A 25,625-nucleotide genomic window follows, 5' to 3' on the forward strand; every position below is an offset into this window, starting at 1 on the left:
ATCATATTTGACATAGCAACATGAACCACCTCACACTTATCTGGGTTGAACTCCATCTGCCACTTCTTAGCCCAGTTTTGCATCCTATCAATGTCCCACTGTAACCTCTGACAGCCCTCCACACTATCCACAACACCACCAACCTTCGTGTCATCAGCAAACTTACTAATCCATCCCTCCACTTCCTCATTCAGGTCATTTATAAAAATCACGAAGAGTAAGGGTCCCAGAACAGATCCCTGAGGCACTCCACTGGTAACTGACCTCCATGCAGGATATGACCCATCTACAACCACTCTTTGCCATCTGTGGGTAAGCCAGTTCTGGATCCACAAAGCAATGTACCCTTGGATCCCATATCTTACTTTCTCAATAAGCCTTGCATGGGGTACCTTATCAAATGCCTGCTGAAAACCATATACACTACATCTACTGCTTTTCCTTCATCAATGTGTTTAGGCACATCCTCAAAAAATTCAATCAGGCTCGTAAGGCACGACCTGCCTTAGACAAAGCCATGCTGATTACTCCTAATCATGTTATACCTCTCCAAATGTTCATAAATCCTGTCTCTCAGGATCTTCACCATCAACTTACCAACCACTGAAGTAAGACTCACTGGTCTATAATTTCCTGGGCTATCTCTACTCCCTTTCTTGAATTAAGGAACAACATCCGCAACCCTCCAATTCTCCGGAACCTCCCCCATCCCCATTGATGATGCAAAGATCATCACCAGAGGCTTAGCAATCTCCTCCCTCACCTCCCACAGTAGCCTGGGGTACATCTTGTCTGGTCTCGGCGACTTATTCAACTAGATGCTTTCCCAAAGCTCCAGCACATCCTCTTTCTTAATATCTACATGCCAAGCTTTTCAGTCTGCTGCAAGTCATCACTACAATCACTAAGGTTCTTTTCCATAGTGAATACTGAAGTAAAGTATTCATTAAGTACCTCTGATATTTCCTCTGGTTCCATACACACTTTCCCACTGTCACACTTGATAAGACCTATCCTTTCACGTCTCATCCTCTTGCTCTTCACATACTTGTAGAATACCTTGGTGTTTTCCTTAATTCTGCCTGACAAGGCCTTCTCATGGCCCCTTCTGGCTCTCCTAATTTCCTTCTTAAGCTCCTTCCTAGTAGCGTTATAATCTTCTAGATCTCTAACATTACCTAGCTCTCTGAACCTTATGTAAGCTTTTCTTTTCTTCTTGACTAGATTTATTACAGCCTTTGTACACCACGGTTCCTGTACCCTACCATAACTTCCCTACCTCATTGGAACATACATATACAGAACTCTACACAAATAACCCCTGAATATTTGCCACATTTCTTCCATACTTTTTCCTGAGAAAATCCGTTTCCAATTTAAGCCTCCAATTTCCTGTCTGATAGCCTCATAATTCCCCTTACTCCAAGTAAACGCTTTTCCAACTTGTCTGTTCCTATCTCTCTCCAACGCTATTGCAAAGGAGACAGAATTATGATAATTAGCTCCAAAATGCTTTACCACTGAGAGATCTGACACCTGACCGGGTTCATTTCCCAATGCCAAATCAAGTACAGCCAATCCTCTTGTAGGCTTCTCTACATACTGTGTCAAGAACCCTTCCTGAACACACCTAACAAACACCACCCCACCTAAAGCACTCGCTCTAGGGAGATGCCAATCGATACTTGGGGAATTAAAATGTCCCATCACAACAACTCTGTTATTGTTACACCTTTCCAGGATCTGTTTCCCTATTTGCTCCTCGATAACCCAATTACTATTAGGCGGCCTATAAATAACAGCCAATAAAGTTATTGACCCCTTCCTGTTCCTAACCTCCACCCACAGAGACTCTGTAGACAATCCTCCATGGCGTCCACCTTTTCTGCAGCTGTGGCACTATCTCTGATCAACAGTGCCTAACCCCACCTCTTTTGCCTCCCTCCCTGTCCTTTCTGAAGCATCTAAAACCCTGCACTTGAAGTAACCAATCCTGTCCCTGAGCCATCCAAGTCTCTGTAATGGCCACCACATCATATCTCCAAGTACTGATCCACGCTCCAGGCTCATCTGCTTTGTTCACAACGCTCCTTCCGTTAAAATAGACACATCTCAAACCTTCGGTCTGAGCGCGTCCCTTCTGTATCACCTGCCTATCCCCCTCTTGCACTGTCTACAAGCTTTCTACTTATGAGCTAACCTCCTCTTCCCCAGTTTCTTCAGTTCAGTTCCCACCCCCCAACAATTCTAGTTTAAACTCTCCCAGGTAGCCTTAGCAAACCTCCCCGCCAGGATATTGGTCCCCCTGGGGTTCAAGTGCAACCTGTCCTTTTTGTACAGGTCACACCTGCTCCAAAATAGGTTCCAATGATCCAGAAATCTGAATCCCTGCCCTCTGCTCCAATCTCTCAGCCACGCATTTATCCTCCAGCTCATCCTATTCCTATTCTCACTGTTGCGTGGCACAGGCAGTAATCCCGAGATTACTACCTTTGTGGTCCTGCTTCTCAACTTCCTTCCTAACTCCCTGTAGTCTTTTTTCAGGATCTCTTCTCTTTTCCTACCTATGTCATTGGTACCAATATGTACCACAACCTCTGGCTGTTCTCCATCACACCGCAGGATATCTTGGATGCGATCCGAAACATCCCGGACCCTGGCACCTGGGAGGCAAACTACCATCTGAGTTTCTTTCCTGCGTCTACATAATCTCCTATCTGACCCCCTAACAATTGAGTCCCCTATCACCACTGCCTTTCTCTTCCCTTCCCTACCCTTCTGAGCTACAGACTCTGTGCCAGAGGCACAGCCACTGCCACTTCCCCCAGGTAGTCTGTCCCCCCAACAGTAGTACTTATTGTCAAGTAGTACAGCCACAGGGGTACTCTCTAGCACCTGACTCCTCCCCTTCCCCCTCCTGACTGTGACCCACTTGTCCATCTCCCATGGCCCTGGTGTGACCACCTGCCTGTAACTCCTCTCTATCACCTCCTCGCTCTCTCTGACTAGTGAAGGTCATCGAGCTGCATCTCCAGTTCCCTAACTTGGTCCCTTAGGAGCTGCAGCTCAACACACCTGGTGCAGACATGGCTGTCCAGGGGGCTGAGAGACTCCAGGACCGCCCACATCTGACACTGAGCACAGAAAACTGGCCTCACACACATAGTTCCTACCTCACCTCGTCCTGTTACCATCTAAGCCCGTTGAGCCAAAGCCCTCTCACTCTGACGCTGCCTGCTGGAATATGGCTGCCTTTATTATTGCCAAAGTGGTAAAAGTTTATTTTATAAAGTATGTTCAGGAATATATCTGCAACTAAGTGTAGAATTTATGGGTCTGATTTGAGCTCAAGACTTGAATTAATTCTCCAGTCCAGCCCAGGACGAGTCTTTGGTGCTAGAATTCAAAGTTCAAAGTAAAACTTATTGTCAGTGTGCATACATGTCACCACATACAACCCTGGAATTCTTTTCCTGTGGGTATATTAACAAATTAGAAAGCGGTGTCCTTCACACTCAGTGGTTACAGTAAGCCACTCCCTGCCTTCACTGGTAAGCACAGATTAATAACATGTTTTCATACAAAGGTGAAACACAGGTTTTCCCAGTATCCTAAGGCAATAACTTCATTAAAACACAAAACAGAAAATGTTGCAAACACCCAGAAGGCCAGACAGCATCCACGAAAAGAGAAACAGAGTTAAGTTTCTGATTAAAAAACCTTTAGCAGAATTAAAGACTAGAAGGAGACATGAGAGACTGCAAATGGTGGATCTGGAGCGACACACTAGATCCTGGAACTCAGTGGGTCAGGTAGCATCTATGGGGAGCAAAACAACAGGACTGGATCCACAATGCTACTTGACCCTCTGAGTTCTTCAACCAACCCATGGGTTGTGAAAGGAGAAAACTAGATGGTTTTAATTTGCAGAGAGTGTGGGGAAGAGATAGACAGGATAAAGGAGATATGAGGGCTGCACAGAGTTATCTGGCTACTGGGCTAATGGGTTAACAGAGAGTGAAAATCCAAAGCAATATAAAACCTATGAGAAGAGGGGAAGTAGTGAGAAAGAACAGGAATAAAGAAACATAAAAGTTGTGAATAAAAGAGCTGTAAAAAAAAGTCATCAGCTGTGCAAATGGACAGAAAAATCTCTGCCAGTATCACTGATGGACAGAAAAAAATGAACCACCTAAAGTAGTAGAACTTGATAATAGCTCTAGAAGGGTGTGACATGCTCATACTTAACACCGAATTGTTGAGATGCCACAGTACAGCTGTACAAAACTTTGGTTAGGCTGCATTTCATCAAATGAAGTCGTGGCTGCTGGATTGTAGAAAGGATGTGACTTACCTGGAGAGGGTGCAGGAAAGGTTCACAAAAATAATACCTGGATTGGAGGGGTTGAGTTGTCAGGAGAGGTTGGATAGGCCAGGTGAAGGAGGCTGACAGGTGACATGACAAAGATATATATAATTATGAGAAGCAGAGATAGAGTAGATAGTTAGTGTCTGCATCCCATGATATGGATTAATAAAACTATGGGGCATAGGCTTAAGGTCAGAGTTTAGAGGGCATCTGAGACGCAATTCTTTCACATGAAGAGTAGTTGGTTATCAGTGGAGCTAACCGAGGAGGCAGTACAGGCAGAAACAGTAACATTTAGGAAGCTTCTTAACAAGTATGTGAATAAGCAGGGCACAGAGGGAAATAGAATTAATGTAAGCAAATGGGGATTACTAAAGATAGGTATGATATCATAGATGAAAGGAGCTGAAGGGACAATTTCTATGCTGTACAATTAACTATATGACTCTATGAATTCTTGACAAAGAATCTTGTGTTCCTTTGTTAGCAACAAAGAAATGAACAAAAGTCTCACAAAAACACTTCCACACAGAGTATTATCAATTTTTCCACAAGGCTTGTAGATTTAGACGAAAATCTCTTGATTCTGAGTAAAAATAATTGTGCAGCATTGGCCTAAGGCCAATTCTATTTATAAGCACTGGTTTAGCTCAATTACATCTCCCACCAAGGAGAAAAGCATCTATGGCAACCACACACCAATTACAAACTAAATATGCTTGGAACTCCCACCCAAGGTGAACAGTTAGACACAAATAATTAATAGAAAATTCAATCAAAAATATAAACCAGAAGTTACCTTTTCCAACTTGGAAAGTGCAAGTGAGTAACAGTCTTTGGCTCGAAACTGCATGAATCTCATGTTTGAGGGGTGAGTCAGTTCTGTGATGATACTGAGGCTGGGGAACAACCTGGATTGTGGAACACAGCAAATGACATTTGAATCCTGGCAGATGGGGGATGAAGTATTGTCCACCTGTGGTCTACAGATGTATTGACTATTTATGAACCCAAAGAAGTAGTGATCCAACCAGTTTAGATGACACTTTATATTTTACCATAACTAGAGAAATAATGGATGAAGTGCATCACAAAACCATGCAATAATGAAACTTCCAGAGATGTTGAGGTTTTATTGATAAAATGGCATTTTGTTAAAGATAAAGATTCACTTTATTCATTACAAAAACAGAGACACATTGGGACCAGTACATTTTGGCCCAATTAAGCAGCTGTCCCAATTAACTGAAGTTTCATGGAAATAATTACAAAGGTATAAACAAAAAGTCAAACTGGGTGTAATTTCTTTAAAGAGAAAGAGTGAAGTTAAGAAGAGGAGCAGTTAAAATTCCAATTAGCTTGCAATCTGACTGCAGGCATTTAACTAACCATACAAGTCAAATAATATGTCAATTACCTCATTTAAAACACAAGAATCTCTGTTGTAGAATCTTAACTTTAGGAATGGTATGCAATCAGCCCAATCTGAGGCTTCCTCAAATCTTCACTAAATTGTTAAAAGGTAGTTGATGGCCAAATTAAAACCCCATAAAACGATTTTGGGCTAACGTGCTTTAACTATTTTCCTCCAAATTCAAATTGAGTGATGTGTTCCTTGATCAGACAGAACACTGTGAGTAGCCATTATATTGAAATAATATCTTTACACTTATTTCCACCAAGGTAATTTTGTGAAATACCTGTGGCACAAAAGGAAACTATTTTCTACCCACTGGTCTGCATAAACATTTATTCTCTCCTTTCAGCCCTTCATATTGCTGTGAATTTTACAATCTAACTACCTATCAAAATGATGTTTAGATAGGCACATGAATGTAAGGAAGGTGGAGGGATATGAACATTGTGTAGGCAGGAGGAATTAGTTTTAGTGGACTTCTGATTTACTTCTTTGCTGGTTCATCACAACATTGTGTGCCCAGAGGCCTTGTTCTTATGCTGAATTCTATGTTTTATGTTCTGTGTTCTATGATAGTGCCAGCTGCACAGGGATTTCCAGTGGAAAGGGGCAAAATGAAAAGGAGAAGGCCATCCAAGCCCCTCAGATTTTCTCTTGCATTGAACTAGATGATGGCACACCTACACCTCAACCCTATTCACTGTCCTTTGCCTTACATTCCTTGACAACCCCACCCAATGCTTTACTTAATGAACTGTTGACTGTTGCTGCCAACATCAAAGAATCATGAACAATAGAACTGACCATTAAATTCCATCTCTATGAATATCATCAGTCACATTACTACATGATTAATGCATGAGTGCATTAAATAATTAAAATCTATAAATTTTAAAATGTTTATTTCTCTCCAAATATTTGTACTGCTTTGATTTCACCACCCTGAATTACTGGCATTGTAATTTGAGTCTAAAATAACACCCAAGATCAGCCCATCAGCCCACAAGATCTCTTCTTTAGAACCAGGACCACAGACTGTTTACTTCTTCATTAAGGGTGCCCTTTGACTTGGAGTTTTTCATGATTTTATTTTGAACTGCCAACACTCTCTAAATTTTGTCTTTTTATTTGCCCTCATAAAATGAAGGTCCATGAGTTCAGAAGGTATGAATATTGCAGTCCTATGAAAAATGGTATCATGTTGTGTTTCTCTGGCTCTTACAGAGCTCGACCAATGGAAAAAGATAACCTTATTTCCTAAACACACCAAGAACAACCTTGAATGTGTTCAGAACTGGCCAAGTTCCTCTAACAATTCTGTTTTATTTTTGATTCCAGCAAGAGTAGTTCTGCTTGTTTTTCAAGGGTGGCCCATGTTCTTTGGGCAACAACAGTAACAAGCCTGATCTTGCACTAAACAGTACAGTTTACTCTAAGGAATCAGCAGCGAGGAAACCATGGCCGAAATGTATTTCAGTGAGAAATAAATGGAAGTGCAAGTAAAGCCAGTTTTCTTGAATGACAGCCTGTAAAGCAGGGGTTCCCAGTCTGGAGTCCACAGATTCCTTACTTATTTGTATTAGTCCGCAGCATTATAAATGTTTGGAACTCCTGCTGTAGAGTCATATAACATGGAAACAGGCCCTTCAGCTCAACTCATCCACGCTGACTATGGTGCCCACTAAACTAGTTCAATTTACTTCCATTTGGTCCAACTCTCCCTAAACCTCTCCTTTCAATATACAGGTGGCCCGTTTCTCGAACGTTCGCTTTACGATAGCTCGCTGTTACAAAAGACCTACATTAATACCTGTTTTCGCTATCCAAAGACGATTTTTGCTTTTACGAAAGAAAAGACGCCCGCTTTATACGTGTGTTTACCCCAACTAAGACTACAATGACCGTGAAACCTTGTGCGGGTAGTTGTTTGCGCATGCATGTACGTGCATATGTGTGTGTCCTTCTTCCCTCCGGGAGAAGGTTCAGGAGCTTGAAGATTCATACGGCCAGATTTGGGAATAGCTTCTTTCCGACTGTGATAAGACTGCTAAATGGATCCTGACCCGGATCTGGGCCGTACCTTCCAAATATCTGGACCTGACTTGCACTACCTTACTTTCCCTTTTCTATTTTCTAATTATGATTTATAATTTAATTTTTTATTATATTTACTTCGATTTGTACTTCAGGGAGCGCAAAGCACAGAATCAAATATCGCTGTGATGATTGTACACTCTAGTATCAATTGTTTGGTGACAATAAAAGTAAAGTATGTATGCATGTAAGTGCCGATTTTTTTTCTCCAACCTGATCTTGGCTCGCTGTCTTCCCAAGTTTGATAAGTGAAACTACGCCGTACATACAATATTTCTACTTTATATAGGGTATATATTTATCATATCATTCCTGCTTTTACTATATGTTAGTGTTATTTTAGGTTTTATGTGTTATTTGGTTTGATTTGGTAGGTTATTTTTTGGCTCTGGGGACGCTCAAAAATTTTTCCCATACAAATTAATGGTAATTGCTTCTTTGCTTTACGACATTTTGGTTTACAAACGGTTTCATAGGAACACTCTACCTTCGGATTATGGGGGAAACCTGTACTGTACTTACCCAAATGTCTTTTAAATGTTGTTACTGTACTTGCCTCAACCACTTTCTCTTGCAGATCATTCCACACATGCAACACCCTCTGTGTGAAGAAGTTGCCCCTCCATTCCCATAAAAGTAACACGGTTCACTTCCCCTCTGTTCCCATAAATGTGACTCAGTTATGCACATGAATGCTTTGCAAAAATGTTCTTACCGGAACATTGTTTGAACGTTGACGATAGTCTTAGCATCAGCCATGTAATCTTCTTCGGCACTCATTGTACTCTCTTTGTCCACCACTACCAGGTTATCAGCATAAATAATCCCACACTGTAGTAGATTATCTAGGCTGCGGAATATGTCCCAGAAAACAAAATCAAGAGTTCAAATGTGTGAAGCACACCTCCTGCAGATGCAGCAAAAGGGATCCATTGAATTCCTTTCATCAAATCCCCTACAGGTTTATTTTGTGTTTAATCATCTTAAAAATGGGAAGGGAAGATTTTAAGAAAATTGTAAAACTTGATGGAAAAAAGAACTATGCAAGAGGCTTTGAGTTAACTTCATACATATTACAACTAACTTCATATAGATTACAGACAAGCTTCCAATATCAATACTGTGTGTTTTTTCCCCCACTTACCCCTTTAACTCTGCCCAGACACTGCTTATTTATTCCTATCCTAATACATCAGTAAGGGTCTTTTATTGCTTACAAAATGCCCCACTGTAATTGAATTTTTTGCCTGATCAGTGAACTTCCTGGCTTATTTCATAAGGCCCCCACTGGCAGTGGAAGAAGAAATCTTCCATTTCACTGATGTGGGCACACACTCAGATTACAGAGTATGGCACAATGACTCAGCCCTAATTTATTGATGGATTCCTTCAAAAGAAAAACTAACTAGTCACTTCGCATGTCAACTGTAGCTAGACCATAGAAGGGAAAAACTAAGATGAGCTCTTAATGAATTCCCTCTTTTTCATTATTCCATGAAACTCTCAATAAAGATGGAAAAATAATCATGCATTTGCAGAAATTCACCAAAACAATTCTGAAACCTGATGGGAGAAGTTCACATAAGAAACTGCTTGTGGTCACTTGCCAGACCACCAATTGAAAAAAAACTGATTTGGGTTCAATTCTTCCACCAACTAATGTCCAAGTACAACATGACAGTGCAGTTGGGGAATTGACTCTGCACCCTTCTAACAGTGTAATTACTGAAAGGAAATTGGTTTTGGAATGGTACAGTGCATGGATACTTACTTATCAATGCTTCCTGCCATGAAATAAACCATGGGGAAACAGCAGATGGCTTCCAAAAAGTGATTATCTGGCCTGAAAAACATATAATGACATAAAAGTCAAAGTCAATTTATTAAACTAATTATCGAAGTATGTATATAAGACCATAAAACCATAGTATATAGGAGCAGAATTAGGCTACTTGACCCATAGTCTGCTCTGCCATTTCATCATGACTGATCCATTCCCCACTCAGCCCCAGTCTCTTGTCTTCTCCCTGTATCCCCTCATGCCCTGACTAATCAAGAATCTATCAATCTCTGCCTTAAATATGCCCAATGACTTGGCCTCCACAGCAGACTGTGGCAACAAATTCCACAGATTCACCATGCTCTGGATAAAGAAATTCCACCTCATCACAGTTCTAAATGGACGTGCCTCCATTCTGAGGCTGCATCCTCCAGTCTTAGACTCCCCTACAATAGGAAACATCTGCACATCCACTCTATAGAAGCCTTTCAAAATTCAATAGGTTTCAATCTTCTGAATTCCAATGAGTACAGGCTGAGTACAGTACATTAAACACTCCTCATATGATAAGCCATTCAATACCGGTAACCATATAGGATTCATTTTCTTGCAGAAATTTACAGTAAAATAAAGAAATGCAACAGAATTTATGAAACAAAGACTGACAACCATAAAGCCATAAAACCATTTTATTTATTCAGTAAAAATAGTTTTTTATATATTAAACTTACATGATTGTAATTCTGTAACATGATTTCAACTGATGTTTTGTTTCAGTAAATTTGATGATGAAAGAAAAGAAGGTTAAATGTAACTACCACCAATAATGACATACTCTATATGTCAGGAAATTGGCCATGAACTGCAGCAACCTTGCTCCCTATTGCTAATTATACTATTGCTAATGATGTGAGGTAGAGAAGAAATAGTATTGAGAATGTTTGCATTGTCCTTATTTTAATCAGGTTTGCACCCCAAATCTCAAACATGGAAGAGAAGTACTGTAATGAGCTCTCATTCTGTGATGTACAATTTACTAATAGCAACAGAATATCGTTTTATTCTTTACTATTCAATGAAGATTGGAGAGACATTTTGGGAGCGTTATTATCAGTAATTCTACAAATACAAGTAACTATATTTCGATATTTTCCTGTAAGTGTTTGCAAGAAATTAAATCTCACGGTGACATACACGTACTTCGATAACAAATTTACTTTGAACTTTGAGGAGCAGTTTCCTCTCAACAAATACCACTGACAGCACTTCAGCTACTAAGGATTACATTTAAGAAGATGGGAAGCAAGACTGGCTGAGGAGGGAAAATTAAAATACAAGAAACAACAGAGTATGAGAGATATAAAGACCTGATCTGAAGCACTTTCTCATTTCATGTTTCTAAGTACATGAATCCTTGCAAGAGGGATAACGGGGGCTTATGATACCTTTACTTTCAGAAAGAGGTATACATTTTCAGCAGCCCATTTTATTTACATTAATAATCTGAGTTTTACAAGCTCTATGATGACAGAGGTGATATGTGCTGGCAGGCAATTCCTCCTCCCACTCAGTGTTTGCTGTGTTATGACGGTTTCTTCAGTTATGCATGACTGACAGTATATCTTTTCCTAAGCTTTAAAAACTATGACAAGCAAACTTTTCAGCAAAAATAAGCCCTTCAAAACACACTGAGTCAATCAACTAAGAAAAAGGAATGTAATTAATAAGAGAATGAGTGATTGTTATGATACTAGTTACATCTAGTTCATAATTATTAAAACAAATATATTGTTTGGCTTGTCATGTAATGTTATTAGTTTCATTTAGAAGGATACATTCTGGTAGAAAAACATCATCTACTGATGGTTCACTATTAAACTGCTTTTAATGTGCTTTTGATTTTGGATTGTGCTTAGACAATAAGTGTTTCTTTTTACGTACAAGGATTCTTCTGTAATATATTTTGATATTAGATACAGTGATGTATTAGGATGATGAAATTTGATTAAGATTATTATTTTTTTTTAAATCACACAATTTCCTCCAAATAAATCTTGGTGACAAGATACGAGTTAGATGGCAGGATCAGATCCAATTGCACTGTTAACAAACATGATTTATAGTGCAATTTCTTGTTATATACCATTGTTGCTAGCCATTGTTTAATGTTATTGTATCACAGAAAATTGTTTTTGTCTTACCTGCATATGAACATGGCAAAAGCTAAATGGATTTCATTTTTTTAGATGTGTAAATTATTACAATCAGATGTTCTGGGTTGAAAGTAAATAATCAAAAAGGTACTCACGGGTTGTCCAGCAGCAACACAATAGGATTCAGCTCTTTCCTGGGCCTGTAGTATGCTCGGAGTGGAACAATGAAATTGTACAGGCCATTGCCTGCAGTCTCTGCAGACACAATGATCAGTTTGTTCTTGAACCCATAGGCTTTTGCATCTTCAAAGCTGTTGTGCCTGCAGCCCTTAACAGAACAAAAAAACAAACTACAATTAAGGACAGATATGTAATATAATCGTCTTGGGATTCTAAAGAGGTCCCTAAGAATTGTAAAATATTTCAGAACCAATTGAAATGGACAGATCCCACGCTGGATGTGTTTCAGATTGGATGCAAAAGAACCTACAGCATTATTAAAAAAATGGATTTCATCAAAACCCAACTGCCTGTGAATTCAGAAGCCATGAAATGTACTGAATAGAAATGCATCTTTTTCAACTTACGTGTTAAAAATATATATTTTAACTTTGCATTCTGAGCATTCTTATTATGGGTTTGCTGACCCAGGATTTTGTGATGGGAGGGAGAGGAGGAGAGAGATGGAAGGATAGAGGGAAGAAGAGATGGACGGATAGAGGGGGAGAGGGATAGAGAGGGAGGGGAGGGGAGTGGGAGAAATGCCTTTGAATCTACATCTTAGTGAAAGAGGAAAGGTTCTTCAAATCAAGAAGCAAGTTGGTTGCTGGAAGGTACTTAGCCTTTGCAGCTATGATGCTTGTGAGACTGATTTAGTTAAATTTCTGATCAATGGTGACTCCCAGGATGTTGAAAATGAGATTTGGTAATTGATTTTTTAATCAGAATTGTTACTTGTTACTACCAATTGATGCCATGGGGCAGTCAGTATCGTCATCTGCAAACACAATAACAGCTGCACAATTTCTTGCTAAAAAATTACTCATAAGAGTATCTTCAGCTCTTGGGGTTTGAAAAACTTTTTTTTGCCACATTCTTACAAGAAATGACTTACAAGGAAATTTCATTGCAAACCTATGTGGGTTGCATTGCTGGCTAAAATAGTCTTTCAGTTTTCACATCAGCTGTATCACTGGTTGAAATGCAACCTATAGTAGACTGACAATAACTTTTATCCTTTTAACAGGTAAAAGCAATGTGAAAAATGAAAATGCACATTTTCATTCAATTGTGTTTGATTCTTCAATCTCAGGCTCCAGTATCTATTTATTTGCTACCTGAAGTTTAACAAGGAGAAGTGAAACTCCAAGAAATGAAAGGTGTAATTCCATACACATTCAACATCTTGCAATCAAAATGCTATTTTACAGAAATCCTGGGTGGCCATTTACCAGTACTACATTGATGTCATAATTCCCAGGAAGCAAGTGATTGATTGAGGTGGACATTTGGCAAAGGTTGGACTGAAAATGTTGTCTCAACACAATGTAAATTGCTTTAAGCAAAATCTTAAATTACTATAAAACTGAAGTATATCAGACAGGGAGAAGATGTAGAAAGACGTTAAGACTTATGCCCAGTAATTCTTGGCTTGTTTGCTTTTTCTGCTGTTTGTATGCCTTGGGGACTGCAGGATTTACTCAACCTGACCTGCTGCTCTCTTTAACTTGCTCTGTATTTTATAACTTCTACATTCCTTTGTTAACTTTCTAGCTGCTCCCGGCCACTCAGTGGTAAGAAAATGTTATTTACCTTATCCCCATGGCCACTCTGGTTTTACACCACCAGAGACAGCCCGCACCCCCCCCCCACTTTCCCATCCACCCCACAGTTTAATGAAATTCATCTGCCTCCTTCTCATTTCTGAAGAAGGGTCTTTGACCTGAAATATTGACATTCCAAGATGCAATCTAACCTCCTGAGAATTGTAAATATTTTCTGCTTTAAATTTAGATTTCCAGCACTTGTAGTTGTTTTGAATTTTTGACTTTCACAGACATTTATTGACTGAGGCACAGAATACAAGAACAGGAAGCTTATGCAAGAACTGTAATCACAGTTATATCAATGCATGAGAACTGCTTACTATCATGTTGTCTCTCATATTGTTCAATACAAACACACCTCTTCCGCAAAGAGCAGAAGAGGTTTATGGGGATTGCCAGTACTAGTAAATTTTGGCTGTGAGGGAAGACCAGATAGGCTAGGAGAGTGTTCTTCAGAGCAGAGAACTGAGGGGAAAATTAATTGGATACAAATACGAAACACTTAGAATAAATAGAAGGGTTCTGATTCCTTTGGCAAGTAAGTCAAAATCATACGGGTAAGGTATTAAAGTAACTTGTAGAAGGATGATGGAGGAAGTGAAGACTTAGCATGCAGAAAGAGATCTGGAATTCATTGCCCGAAGAGGGTTCTTGAGATTGAAACCTCAACACATTTAGAAAGAACTTGATAAATTCTTTAAAAGGGCGGCAGACTAAGGGCTTGAAGTTGAATTTTAGCTGGGTGGGCTTTCTCTAGAAGCCTGAACAAGATGGGCTCAGTGACCTCATTTTTGTCATAGGTTTTCTGTGATAATCCTTTCCTGATTAACATTACAAGTAATTTACCCACACCACTTTAATTAACTCCATCTTCTTTGACATCATTCTGATTTCACTATAATACTTAATTCATATTTGAAAAATTATAAGCACTCACATTTGCTAACACCAATTTAAATCTTAGTATAATTTTTTGCTTAGTTTAATTGAATATGCAAAATTATATTTAATACAACCCAGCTAAGATACACATTCATTATTACCTTCCTGCTATTTGTTCAATGTCTTTGAAAGTATTTAAAAGAAATAGACATAGAGATACACAATACAGAAACAGGCACTTCAACCCACCAAGTCTATGCTATCCATCACCCACTTCCATTACTTCTATGTTAATCCCATTTAAAATATTCCCTATACATTCCCTTCAACCCTAAACACTAGGGGCAATTTATAGTGATGAATTAACCTACCAATCCACATGTCTCTGAGATGCGGGAGGAAAGCAGAGCACCCAAAGTAAACCCATGTGGTCACCTGGAGAATGAACAAACTCCTCACATACAGCACCAGAGATCAGGATTGTGCTGGGTCTCTGGCACTGTGAGGCAGCCCTCTACTAACTGCACCACATTTCTGGGGACATGAAGGAGAACTGTATGCTGAAAGGGGGTGATAAACTATCGTGACATGAGGCATGTGGGGAGTATTAATACCAAATCAAACTAGTTGGCCGACTTCAGTGCTGTAAGTTCATGTAATATCAAATTAATGTGCATTATCATGGTTGTGTCCGTTCAGAATCCATAGGTGGTGAGATCCATTACTTTTGACTAAATACCAATATTTTCAGAACAAGAGGTTATATAATTGATTGTCCTTGATCAATAGATAGAAAACACACCACAACTAAGCATTAACAGAACCTTGGATTTGAAATATTTTAAAAGATCTTCATAAAGCCTATATTAAAAATAACTGATGCACTTTTTCACCTGTTCAGCAACTGATCCTCTGCAAGTATCAGAATCAGATTTATTATCATTAACATATGTCAAGAAATTCGTTGTTTTGTTGCAGAACAGTACAGTACATAAAATCACTATAAGTCACAGTAAAAATTCTATTAAAATAAACAAATAGTGCAAATCAGTGAGATGGTGTTCATGGAACAAACATACCACTTAGTCAACCAGCACATTTTGATGATCTTACCTTGTCTAATCTCAAACAGCAGAATGAAGCCTTCACAGGTAGAAGATGACAGAGAGTTGGAGAACTTCCAATGTAAGGTGAATTGGGAGGATATCCTTTCACATATCTGGATGTAAACAGAAGAAACAGGGGCTATTATTTTAATACACAATTAGAATTTGTCAGCAATATGCCCTGAACTGTTTTTCATGGAAGTATTAAATATGGTAAGGTGTGATGGTGAACATGGACATAAAGGCTGGAAACCATGATATTGGCATTGGTTAATTATAGTCACATGTACTAACAAGATACAGTGAAAAACTTGTGTTGCATACTATTTATACAGATCAAGCCATTGCATAAAGCATTGAGCTGGAATAAGGTAAACAGTAACAATGCAGAATAAAGTGTAAAACCTACCAAAAGAGGGCAGTAAAGGTAAATAATAAAGTGTAAGATCATAATGAGATAGATTGTGAGGCTATAATCCTATAAGGGAAATATAGGTCATTGCAGAATGGGTGGCTAATTCACTACTGACTTATGGAGTTTAAAGTTCCACTCCTGTTTTACCAAAATATTCTTAGAACTTCGATAATACACAAATGTGACAGCTGATGCTAATCAGTCAATTTTTGGATACAAAGCAAGAAAACAAAATCTTGAGGGTTTTTTTTCTTGTGGGAGAATCTAGAACGGAACTATTTTTACATAGGAATTATCTATTTGAGATAGATGCAACATTTCTTCTCTCAGTGGGTTGCAAGTCTTCAGAACTTGATTCCCCAAGTGGCAATGGAAGCTGAATTTTTAAAAAGTCAGTTGTAGAAAGATTTTTGACTAATAAGGGAGTTAAAGGTTATAGTAGGAAGATGGAACACTGATTTGCTTCCACTCAACTCAGTCTTTGCTAAGTTGGCTCAAGAGGCTGACAGACCTGATTCTACATGAGAAACAAATTATAAAGCCAATATGCATTACAAGACCTATAACTAGGCACAAACTAAACTCTATGTTTTCTACCTCACAATAGCCATTACATTTTCAAAATAATTATTGGCTATTAACTATTTTGTAACACTTTTATCATTTTAAAGTAAAAAATATTTTTCTTGAAAAAATTCTACATGACCACAAGGTGGTGCTATTGGATTAATCATATGTTGGGATTTGGCTACTTTTTTTCAAGGTTCAAATAATAACATTTTTAAGAAAAATATGCTTTGGATCCAATGACTTTTACTGTCATAAAGTGAAAAAGATGTACCACCTCATTAAATCTCAGAATGAAAGACAAGTACCTACAGCACAATGATCAATATATTAAAGCCAAGCTTGAACTGAAAAAAAAGGAAAGTTGTTTAACCTTTGGGCTTTTGCTCAGTTGCTAGAATGGGTTGTGTTGTTTATGAGAACCTACATTAAAGGCTCCCAAACTTTCTTATGCCATGGACCAATACCATGAAGCAAGGAGTTCATGGATCCTAGGTTGGAAGCCCTTGATCAAGTTTAATAAGTAATTCTTAAGTTAGTTAAGTTACAATTCAGTACTATAAGGATAGCCTTCAGATTTTAATAGCTGTTCGTTAAGGTATTGTGACCAAACAAAAACTACTCTTTCTCCATTTTCTTATTCTGACTCTTTCACGCTTCCTTTCCAGAACTGATGAAGTGTCTTGGCTCAAAACATCAACTCTCTATTCCTCCCCATAGATGCTACCAGAACAGAGCTCCTCCAGCATTTTGTGTGTGCTACTCTGCGTTGCTGTTTAGATAAGATGCATAAGTAATTGTCCTCAAAGGAAATAGGGGTTTGCATTCAGAAAAACTGAAATTTTCTATTTTTTCCTTATCTTCCTCCTCATTTTCTTGTTGTTATCACTTCTTCCTTGATATACCTCCCAACATTAACCTTGGGCTTCAAAATTCCAACTGACATCACCTCTAAAGAATTCAGAGGTACAGTGCTCTGGCTTTTCACAAGCCTTTGTGTGAAGGCTTTTTGTGAATATACTTCAGGAACCAGGCTCTAATTGTGAAACATTGCTTTTCTATTTTGTTTTTCTTTACCACTAAAACGTACTGAAAACAATGAGTCACCCAGTAAATGGCTGAATGAAGCTCTTGTGTGTGTGTGTGTGTGTGTGTGTGTGTGTGTGGATTTTAAAGTGAAATAAATTTGAGAATTCTCAACTTTATTCATTGTGACCTGATCCTACAGCAAAAGCAAAACAGTTCATCACTTGGAGTCATTAGCTTCACTCAAAAGGCAGGATGCCTTGATTTAAGGACAGATCTCACAGTGAGATAACAATGGCACTTAAGCTATTGAAAATTATTGAGTACTTTGCAAGGTTGCAAAGTTGGAAACCTCACTCTGTCTCTATCCTGAATTGATAATGTTAATTTTACGACATCATTTCATTTGATCCTCACCATAGAAAACAATTTACCCGAGTCTGTCATGGTTTGGTTCAGTATCTGCTCTGCATGAGACCACAATAAACTGCAGAGAGTTGTGAACATAGCTCAGCACATCACAGAAACCAGTCTTCATTCCACTGTCAGTGCACAGTTCATGCCATCTCAGTAAATCAACATAATTAAAGCCCCCTCCCAACCCAGACATTCTCTCTTCTCCAATTGCCGCCTCCCCTTCAAAATCAGGCAGATGATATAAAATCCAGAAAGAATGTACAAGCAGGCACAAGGAAAGGTTCTACCCTGCTATTAAAATACTATTATTGACAGCCTCCTGTTACGATAAGATGAACTCTGCATCTCACAATCTACCTCATCATACCTTTGCATCTTATCGTCTGCCCGCACTGCACTTCCTCTGTTACACAATATTCTACACTCTGCTATTGCTTTTCCTTTGTAATCAATTTAAATACTTAAAATCCTCAATTCACTGAGAGAAATATTTATCAAGAAGAAAAATCCACTTTTTCCTATTCAGTCAAATGAGGAAATTTCCATAATTGTGAAAGAGTAAGCTGAGTTCTAATGACCTACTGAACAATGATATCCCATGGGCTGTCCATCATTTCATTACTTTAGATGGAGATGGACTGTTGAAGTTGACATTTCCCTCATGCACTGATATATCTCTGCAGCCTCTTCCAGTGCAGAGCTCTTCCTAGCAGTAGTCCATGACTTTGACCTTGTCTTTCGTGCATAGCTCCTTCCTCTGCTAATCATCAGACCGCTATCAGTTCAGACTCTACACAGAATTCCCTTGCTTAATCCTTTCTCTTGCATTAACTTCACTTGAATCACATGCCTAACATCTCTTTCTTTATCTTCATGTCCATTTTTTGTTTTCTACCATTGCAAAGTATCCTGGGTGAACAATCAATCTTCATTACTTGCGTCAATCATTAATATTTTTAAAGCAGTTGTCTGCCTAATATTGCATAAAGAGCAAAATATTTAGTGTCACAAAGGAGAGAAAGATATTCATGTGATGGTAGAATCACATTTGAGCACATATTAAGTGATAACTATTATTTATTATTAAACATTATTATTCAGGAAAACATTGAATCACAGGGTCTTTGTTAGATGGTGCCTAACAAATAAAATACATTAAATGAGCTAACATTGTAAGTCCCAGAAAGAAGCTTGAATTTGAGTTTATAAATACTGTCTAGATTTTAGGTTTGAACATGATTTTAAATTAAATATGTGCACAATTGTTGCCTTCGTGCTTAGATTGCTGCCATATTATGAAAAATTTGTAAAATTATTCTATTATACATTAAATAACACACATTTCCTTGCAATTCAAGACACATTTTTGGCTTTTACAATGACTGATAATAGAACACTGTCCAACAGTTCATCCAGTACTAGCAGTCATTTATACCCTCCTCATCTTCTATAAGAGTTACATTAGAACAGGGGTTCCCAATCTGTTTTATGCCATAGAACCTTACCATTAACCGAGGAGTCTGCAGACCCCAGGTTGGGAACCCCTGCATTTGAACATAGAACATTACAGCACAGTACAGATTCTTCGACCCATGATGTTGTACTGATATTTTAACCTGCACTAAGATCAATCTAGTTCTTCCCATAAGACTTAGGAGCAGAAGTCAGCCATTCAGCCCACTAAGTTTGCTCTGACATTCAATCATGGCTGATTTATTATCCTTCTCGACCACATTCTAATGCCTTCTCCCCATAAGACAAAGGAGCAGAAGCCAGCCATTCGACCCATCGAGTCTGCTCTGCCATTTCATCATGAGCTGATCCAATCTCCCCTTTAGTTCCATTCCCCTGCTTTCTCACCATAACCTTTGATGCCCTGACTGCTTAGATACCTCTCAATCTCCGCCTTCAATACACCCAATGACTTGGCCTCCACTGCTGCCCGTTGCAACAAATTCCATAGATTCACCACCCTCTGGCTAAAAATTTTTTTTGCATCTCTGTTCTGAATGGGCGCCCTGCAATCCTCAAGTCATGTCCTCTCGTACTAGACTCCCCCACCATGGGAAACAACTTTGCCACATCCACTCTGTCCATGCCCTTCAGCATTCAAAATGTTTCTATGAGGTCCCCCCTCATTCTTCTAAACTCGAAGGAGTACAGTCCAAGAGTGGTCAAATGTTCCTCATATGTTAACGCTTTCATTCCCGGAATCATTCTAGTGAATCTTCTCTGACCCCTCTCCAACGTCAGCACATCCTTTCTTAAATAAGGAGCCTGGGGATACGAATGGACAATAAACTGGACTGGTCAAAGAACACTGAGGCTGTCTACAAGGAGGTTCAGAGCTGTCTCTATTTCCTGAGGAGACAGAGGTCCTTTAACATCTGCTGGATGATGCTGAGGATGTTCTACGAGGCTGTGGTGGCCAGTGCTATCATGTTTGCTGTTGTGTGCTGGGGCAGCAGGCTGAGGGTAGCAGACACCAACAGAATCAACAAACTCGTTCATAAGGCCAGTGATGTGGGGGTGGAACTGGACTCTCTGATGGTGGTGTCTGAAAAGAGGATGCTGTCCAAGTTGCATGCTGTCTTGGACAATGACTCCCATCCACTCCATAATGTACTGGTTAGGTACAGGAGTACATTCAGCCAGAGACTCATTCCACCGAGATGTAACACTGAGCATCATAGGAAGTCATTCCTACCTATGGCCATCAAACTTTACAACTCCTCCCTCGGAGTCTCAGACACCCTGAGCCAATAGGCTGGTCCTGGACTTAGTTCCACTTGGCATGATTAATTTATTATTATTTAATTATTTATGGTTTTATATTGCTATATTTTTTCACTATTCTTGGTAGGTGCAGCTGTAACGAAACCCAATTTCCCTCGGGATCAGTAAAGTATGTCTGTCTGTCTATCAAAACTGCACACAGTATTCCAAGTGAGGTCTTACCAGTGCCTTATAGAGCCTCAACATCACATTCCTGCTCCTATACTCTATTCCTCTAGAAATGAATGCCAACATTGCATCTGCCTTCTTCACCATTGACTCAGCCTGGAGGTTAACCTTAAGGGTATCCTGCACGAGGACTCCCAAGTCTCGTTGCATCTCAGAACTTTGAATTCTTTCCCCATTTAAATAATAGTCTGCCCGTTTATTTCTTCTACCAAAGTGCATGACCGTACACTTTCCAACATTGTAATTCATTTGCCACTTCTTTGCCCATTCCCCCGATCTATCCAAGTCTCTCTGCAAACTCTCTGTTTCCTCAGCACTACCAGCTCCTCCACCTATCTTTGTATCATCAGCAAACTTAGCCACAAAGCCATCTATTCCATAGTGCAAATCGTTGATATACAATGTAAAACGAAGCGGCCCCAACACGGACCCCTGTGGGACACCACTGGTAACTGGCAGCCAACCAGAATGGGATCCCTTTATTCCCACTCTTTGTTTCAACCAATGCTCTATCCACGTATGTAACTTTCCCATAATTCTATGGGCTCTTATCTTGTTTAGCAGCCTCATGTGCGGCACCTTGTCAAAGGCCTTATGAAAATCCAAATACACAACATCCACTGCATCTCCCTTATCTAGCCTACTTGTAATTTCCTCAAAAAATTGCACTAGGTTTGTCAGGCAGGATTTTCCTCTAAGGAAACCATGCTGAGTTCTGCCTATCTTGTCATATGCCTCCATGTACTCCGTAACCTCATCCTTGACAATCGACTCCCAACAACTTCCCAAACACCGATGTCAAGCCAACAGGTCTGTAATTTCCTTTTTGCTTCCTTGCTCCCTTCTTAAATAGCGGAGTGACATTTGCAATCTTCCAGTCCTCCGGAACCAGGCCAGAATCTACTGACTTTTGAAAGATCATTGCTAATGTCTCCACAATCTCCACAGCTATTTCCTTCAGAACACGAGGGTGCATTCCATCTGGTCTGGGGGATTTATCTACTCTTAGACTATTCAGCTTCCTGAGTACTTTCTCTGTCATAATTGTAACTGCGCACACTTCTCTTCTCTGACACCCCTGAATGTCTGGTATACTGCTGAAGTCTTCCTTAGTAAAGACTGATGCAAAATACTCATTCAGTTCCTCCGCCATCTCCTTACCTCCCATTTCAATTTCTCCAGCATCATTTTCTATTGGTCCTATATCCACTCTCACCTGTCTTTTTATATACTTGAAAAAGCTTTTAGTATCCTCTTTGATATTATTTGCTAGCTTCCTTTTGTAGTTCATCTTTTCCCTCTTAATAACCTTCTTAGTTTCCTTTTGTAAGCTTTGAAAAACTTCCCAATCCTCTGTCTTCCCACTAATTTTTGCTTCCTTGTATGCCCTCTGCTTTGCTTTTACTTTGGCTTTGACTTCTCTTGTCAGCCACAGTTGCATCCTCTTTCCATTCGAAAATTTCTTCTTCTTTGGAATATATCTGTCTTGCACCATCCTCACTTCTCACATAAACTCCAGCCACTGCTGCTCTGTCATCCTTCCCGCTAGTGTCCCTTTCCAGTCAACCTTGGCCGGTTCCCCTCTCATGCCACTGTAATTTCCTTTACTCCACTGAAATACCGACACATCAGATTTTGGCTTCTCTTTCACAAATTTCACAGTGAACTCAATCACTGCCTCCTAAGGGTTCCTTCACTTCCATCTCTCTAATCACCACTGGTTTATTACACAATACCCAATCCAGTACAGCCGATCCCCTAGTGGGCTCAACAACAAGCTGTTCTAAAAAGCCGTCTCGTAGACATTCTACAAATTCTCTCTCTTGAGATTCAGTGCTGACCTGATTTTCCCATCCACTCGCATGTTAAAATCCCCCACAATTATCATAACACTGCCCTTCTGGCAAGCCTTTTCTATTTCCTGTTCTAATTTGTAGTCCACATCACTGCAGCTGTTTGGAGGCCTGTAGATAACTGTCATCAGGGTCCTTTTACCCCCGCGATTTCTTAGCTCATCCCATAAAGATTCTGTACCTTCCAATCCTATGTCAACTCTTTCTAATGATTTAATATAATTTCTTACCATTAAAGCCACGCCACCCCCTCTACCTACCTGCCTATCCTTCCAATACACTGTGAATCCTTGGACGTTCAGCTCCCAGAGACATGCATCCTTTAGCCATGTCTCAGTGATGACCACAATATCATACCTGCCGATCTGTAACTGTACAACACGATCATCCACCTTATTCCTTATGCTGCGTGCATTTAAGTATAACACCTTAAGTCCAGTGTTTGGTACTTTTTGCATTGATTGCACTGCAACTCATCCCAATGGCTGCAAATCTGCCCCATCACCTGCCTGTCCTTCCTGACATCCTTACTGCTCACTACCTTAGATCTATTTCTGTTTTCCCTCTCCTCTGCTCCATCATTCCAGTTCCCACCCCCCTGCCAAATTAGTTTAAGCCCTCCCTAACAGCTCTATTAAACCTTCCCGCCAGGATATTGGTCCCCCTAGGATTCAAGTGTAACCTGTCCTTTTTGTCCAGGTCACACCTGCCCCAAAAGAGGTCCCAATGATCCAGAAACGTGAACCCCTGCCCCCTGCTCCGATTGCTCAGCCACTCATTTATCCTCCATCTCATTCCATTCCTACTCTCACTGTCCATTTATCATCCATTCCATTCCATTCCTAATCTCCCGAGATTACTACCTTTGAGGTCCTTCGTCTCAACTGCCTTCCGAACTCACTATATTCTCCTTTCAGGATCTCTTCCCTTTTCTTACCGATGTCATTAGTACCTATATGTACCACGACCTCTGGCTCCTCACCTTCCCACTTCAGGATATCTTAGACGCGATCAGAAACATCCTGGACCCTGGCACCAGGGAGGCAACCTACTATCTGGGTCTCCTGATCGTGTCCATGGAATTGCCTATCTGACCCCCTAACTATCGAGTCCCCTATTACTACTGCCTTCCTCTTCCTTTCTCTACCCTTCTGAGCTACAGGGTCAGACTCTGTGCCGGAGGCACAGCCACTGTTGCTTCCCACAGGTAGGTTGTCCCTCCCAACAGTACTCAAACAGGAGTACTGTTTAAGGGAGCTAGGGCTTTGCTCTTTGGAGAGAAGGAGGATGAGAGGAGACATGATAGAGGTGTACAAGATATTAAGAGGAATAGATAGAGTGGACAGCCAGCACCTCTTCCCCAGGGCACCACCTCCCACTTTTGACACCGAGAAAAACAAGCTGTCCTCACACTCATACTTCTCCTTTTCTCAAATAACAGGAAAAACTGAAACCTAAACCTACCTTGCTTCGCCGTTTCTGCCTAAGCCCGTTGAGCCAAAGCCCTTAAGCCTTCACTCTGCTCCTGGCTCACTCCACTGCCCGCTGTATAAGGCTGTGCCCTTTTTAAATATTCCCCGCTTCACTGCCCGACATCACATGCCTGCGCAGTCCTGCCTCTCTTAAGTCCGATGAGAATAAAAAATCAAAATGGCTCCCGCCGCACTCCCTTTCTGCTCCTCCGACTTCCTTCTCCAAATGAAACCTGATTTAGAATTCCTGCCCTTTTAAAATCTTCCCCGCTTCACTGCCTGACGTCACACACCTGCGCAGTTCCGCCTGTCTTAACTCCAATGAGAATAAGAAAAAATCAAAATGGCTCCTGCCGCATTCCCGTTCTACTCCTCCAACTTCTTCTCCAAATGAAAAAAAATAATATAAGGGGGCATAACCTTTGATGCTCTTACTAATCAAGAACATCTGTTTTAAATATACTCAGTGACTTCCTACACAGCACTAATTTTTTTTCAAACACCCATTTGCCTATCTAATGGCTTCTTAAATATCCCTAATGTATTTGCCTGTACCACCACCGCTGGCAGCGTGTTCCCTCCTAAACTTCCCTTCAGTCACCTTAAAATAATGCCCCCTTATATTAGCCATATTAACCTTGGGAGAAAAAAGTATCTGGCTATCCACATGATTTATGCCTCTTAACATCTTGTACACCTCTATCATGTCACCTCTCATCCTCCTTTGCATACCTCTTTAAATCTGCTAATCCATCCCTTACAACCAAAGTTCCCGGAAAAGATATTGACAGTTCAGCCATCAAAGAGCTGGGTGACCTTTGGCAGCATGGAGTGATTATCTATCCTCTATCCAAATCACTTCATGATTTCTGGCAACAGTAAGAGTCCCTGCTTAACTCTCTCTGTTCCATGGGACAATCTATAGAGCAAGAAGAAAAGGGTTGGACTACCTGAGTAGCCCCTACGTGGTACAGGCATGATAGTTCTTCTGGCTATTTTGAGATCCTATGATGTTCTTTGTTTAATTTTAGCACCTGTGGCATTTCACAAATATTAACATCATGAATACCAGTGCACATAGCATTTTCAAAGTAAAAGGGCAATGATGTAAAAATATTTAATAAAATGCTATTTACAGACAAGAATATATTAACTGAAAGGGTGGTAGAACCAGATTTGGTACTGATTTTACAGAAGAGATTTCCAAATTACTGAACACACAATGGTGTAACACAAGGGAAGTATTTGATCCATTCATGCCAATGCTGGCTCTCTGAAGGACCT

The 25,625-nt window shown here is 40.0% G+C and overlaps 1 protein-coding gene across 1 annotated transcript in view; it reads right to left on the reverse strand.

The window, feature by feature from the left end:
- Window positions 1-25,625, reverse strand: part of kcnt1b (potassium sodium-activated channel subfamily T member 1b) — a 488,428-nt gene that overhangs the window by 33,002 nt on the left and 429,801 nt on the right. The window contains exons 20-24 of the mRNA XM_059993689.1: window positions 15,635-15,740; window positions 11,969-12,141; window positions 9,652-9,723; window positions 8,596-8,730; window positions 5,169-5,280 (exon numbers count right to left, since the gene is read on the reverse strand). Coding sequence (XP_059849672.1) covers window positions 5,169-5,280; window positions 8,596-8,730; window positions 9,652-9,723; window positions 11,969-12,141; window positions 15,635-15,740 — 598 coding nt within the window. The remainder of the gene's footprint in view (window positions 1-5,168; window positions 5,281-8,595; window positions 8,731-9,651; window positions 9,724-11,968; window positions 12,142-15,634; window positions 15,741-25,625) is intronic.

Source organism: Hypanus sabinus, chromosome 18 (genome assembly GCF_030144855.1).
Source record: "Hypanus sabinus isolate sHypSab1 chromosome 18, sHypSab1.hap1, whole genome shotgun sequence".
Classification (NCBI taxonomy): Eukaryota; Metazoa; Chordata; class Chondrichthyes; order Myliobatiformes; family Dasyatidae; genus Hypanus; species Hypanus sabinus.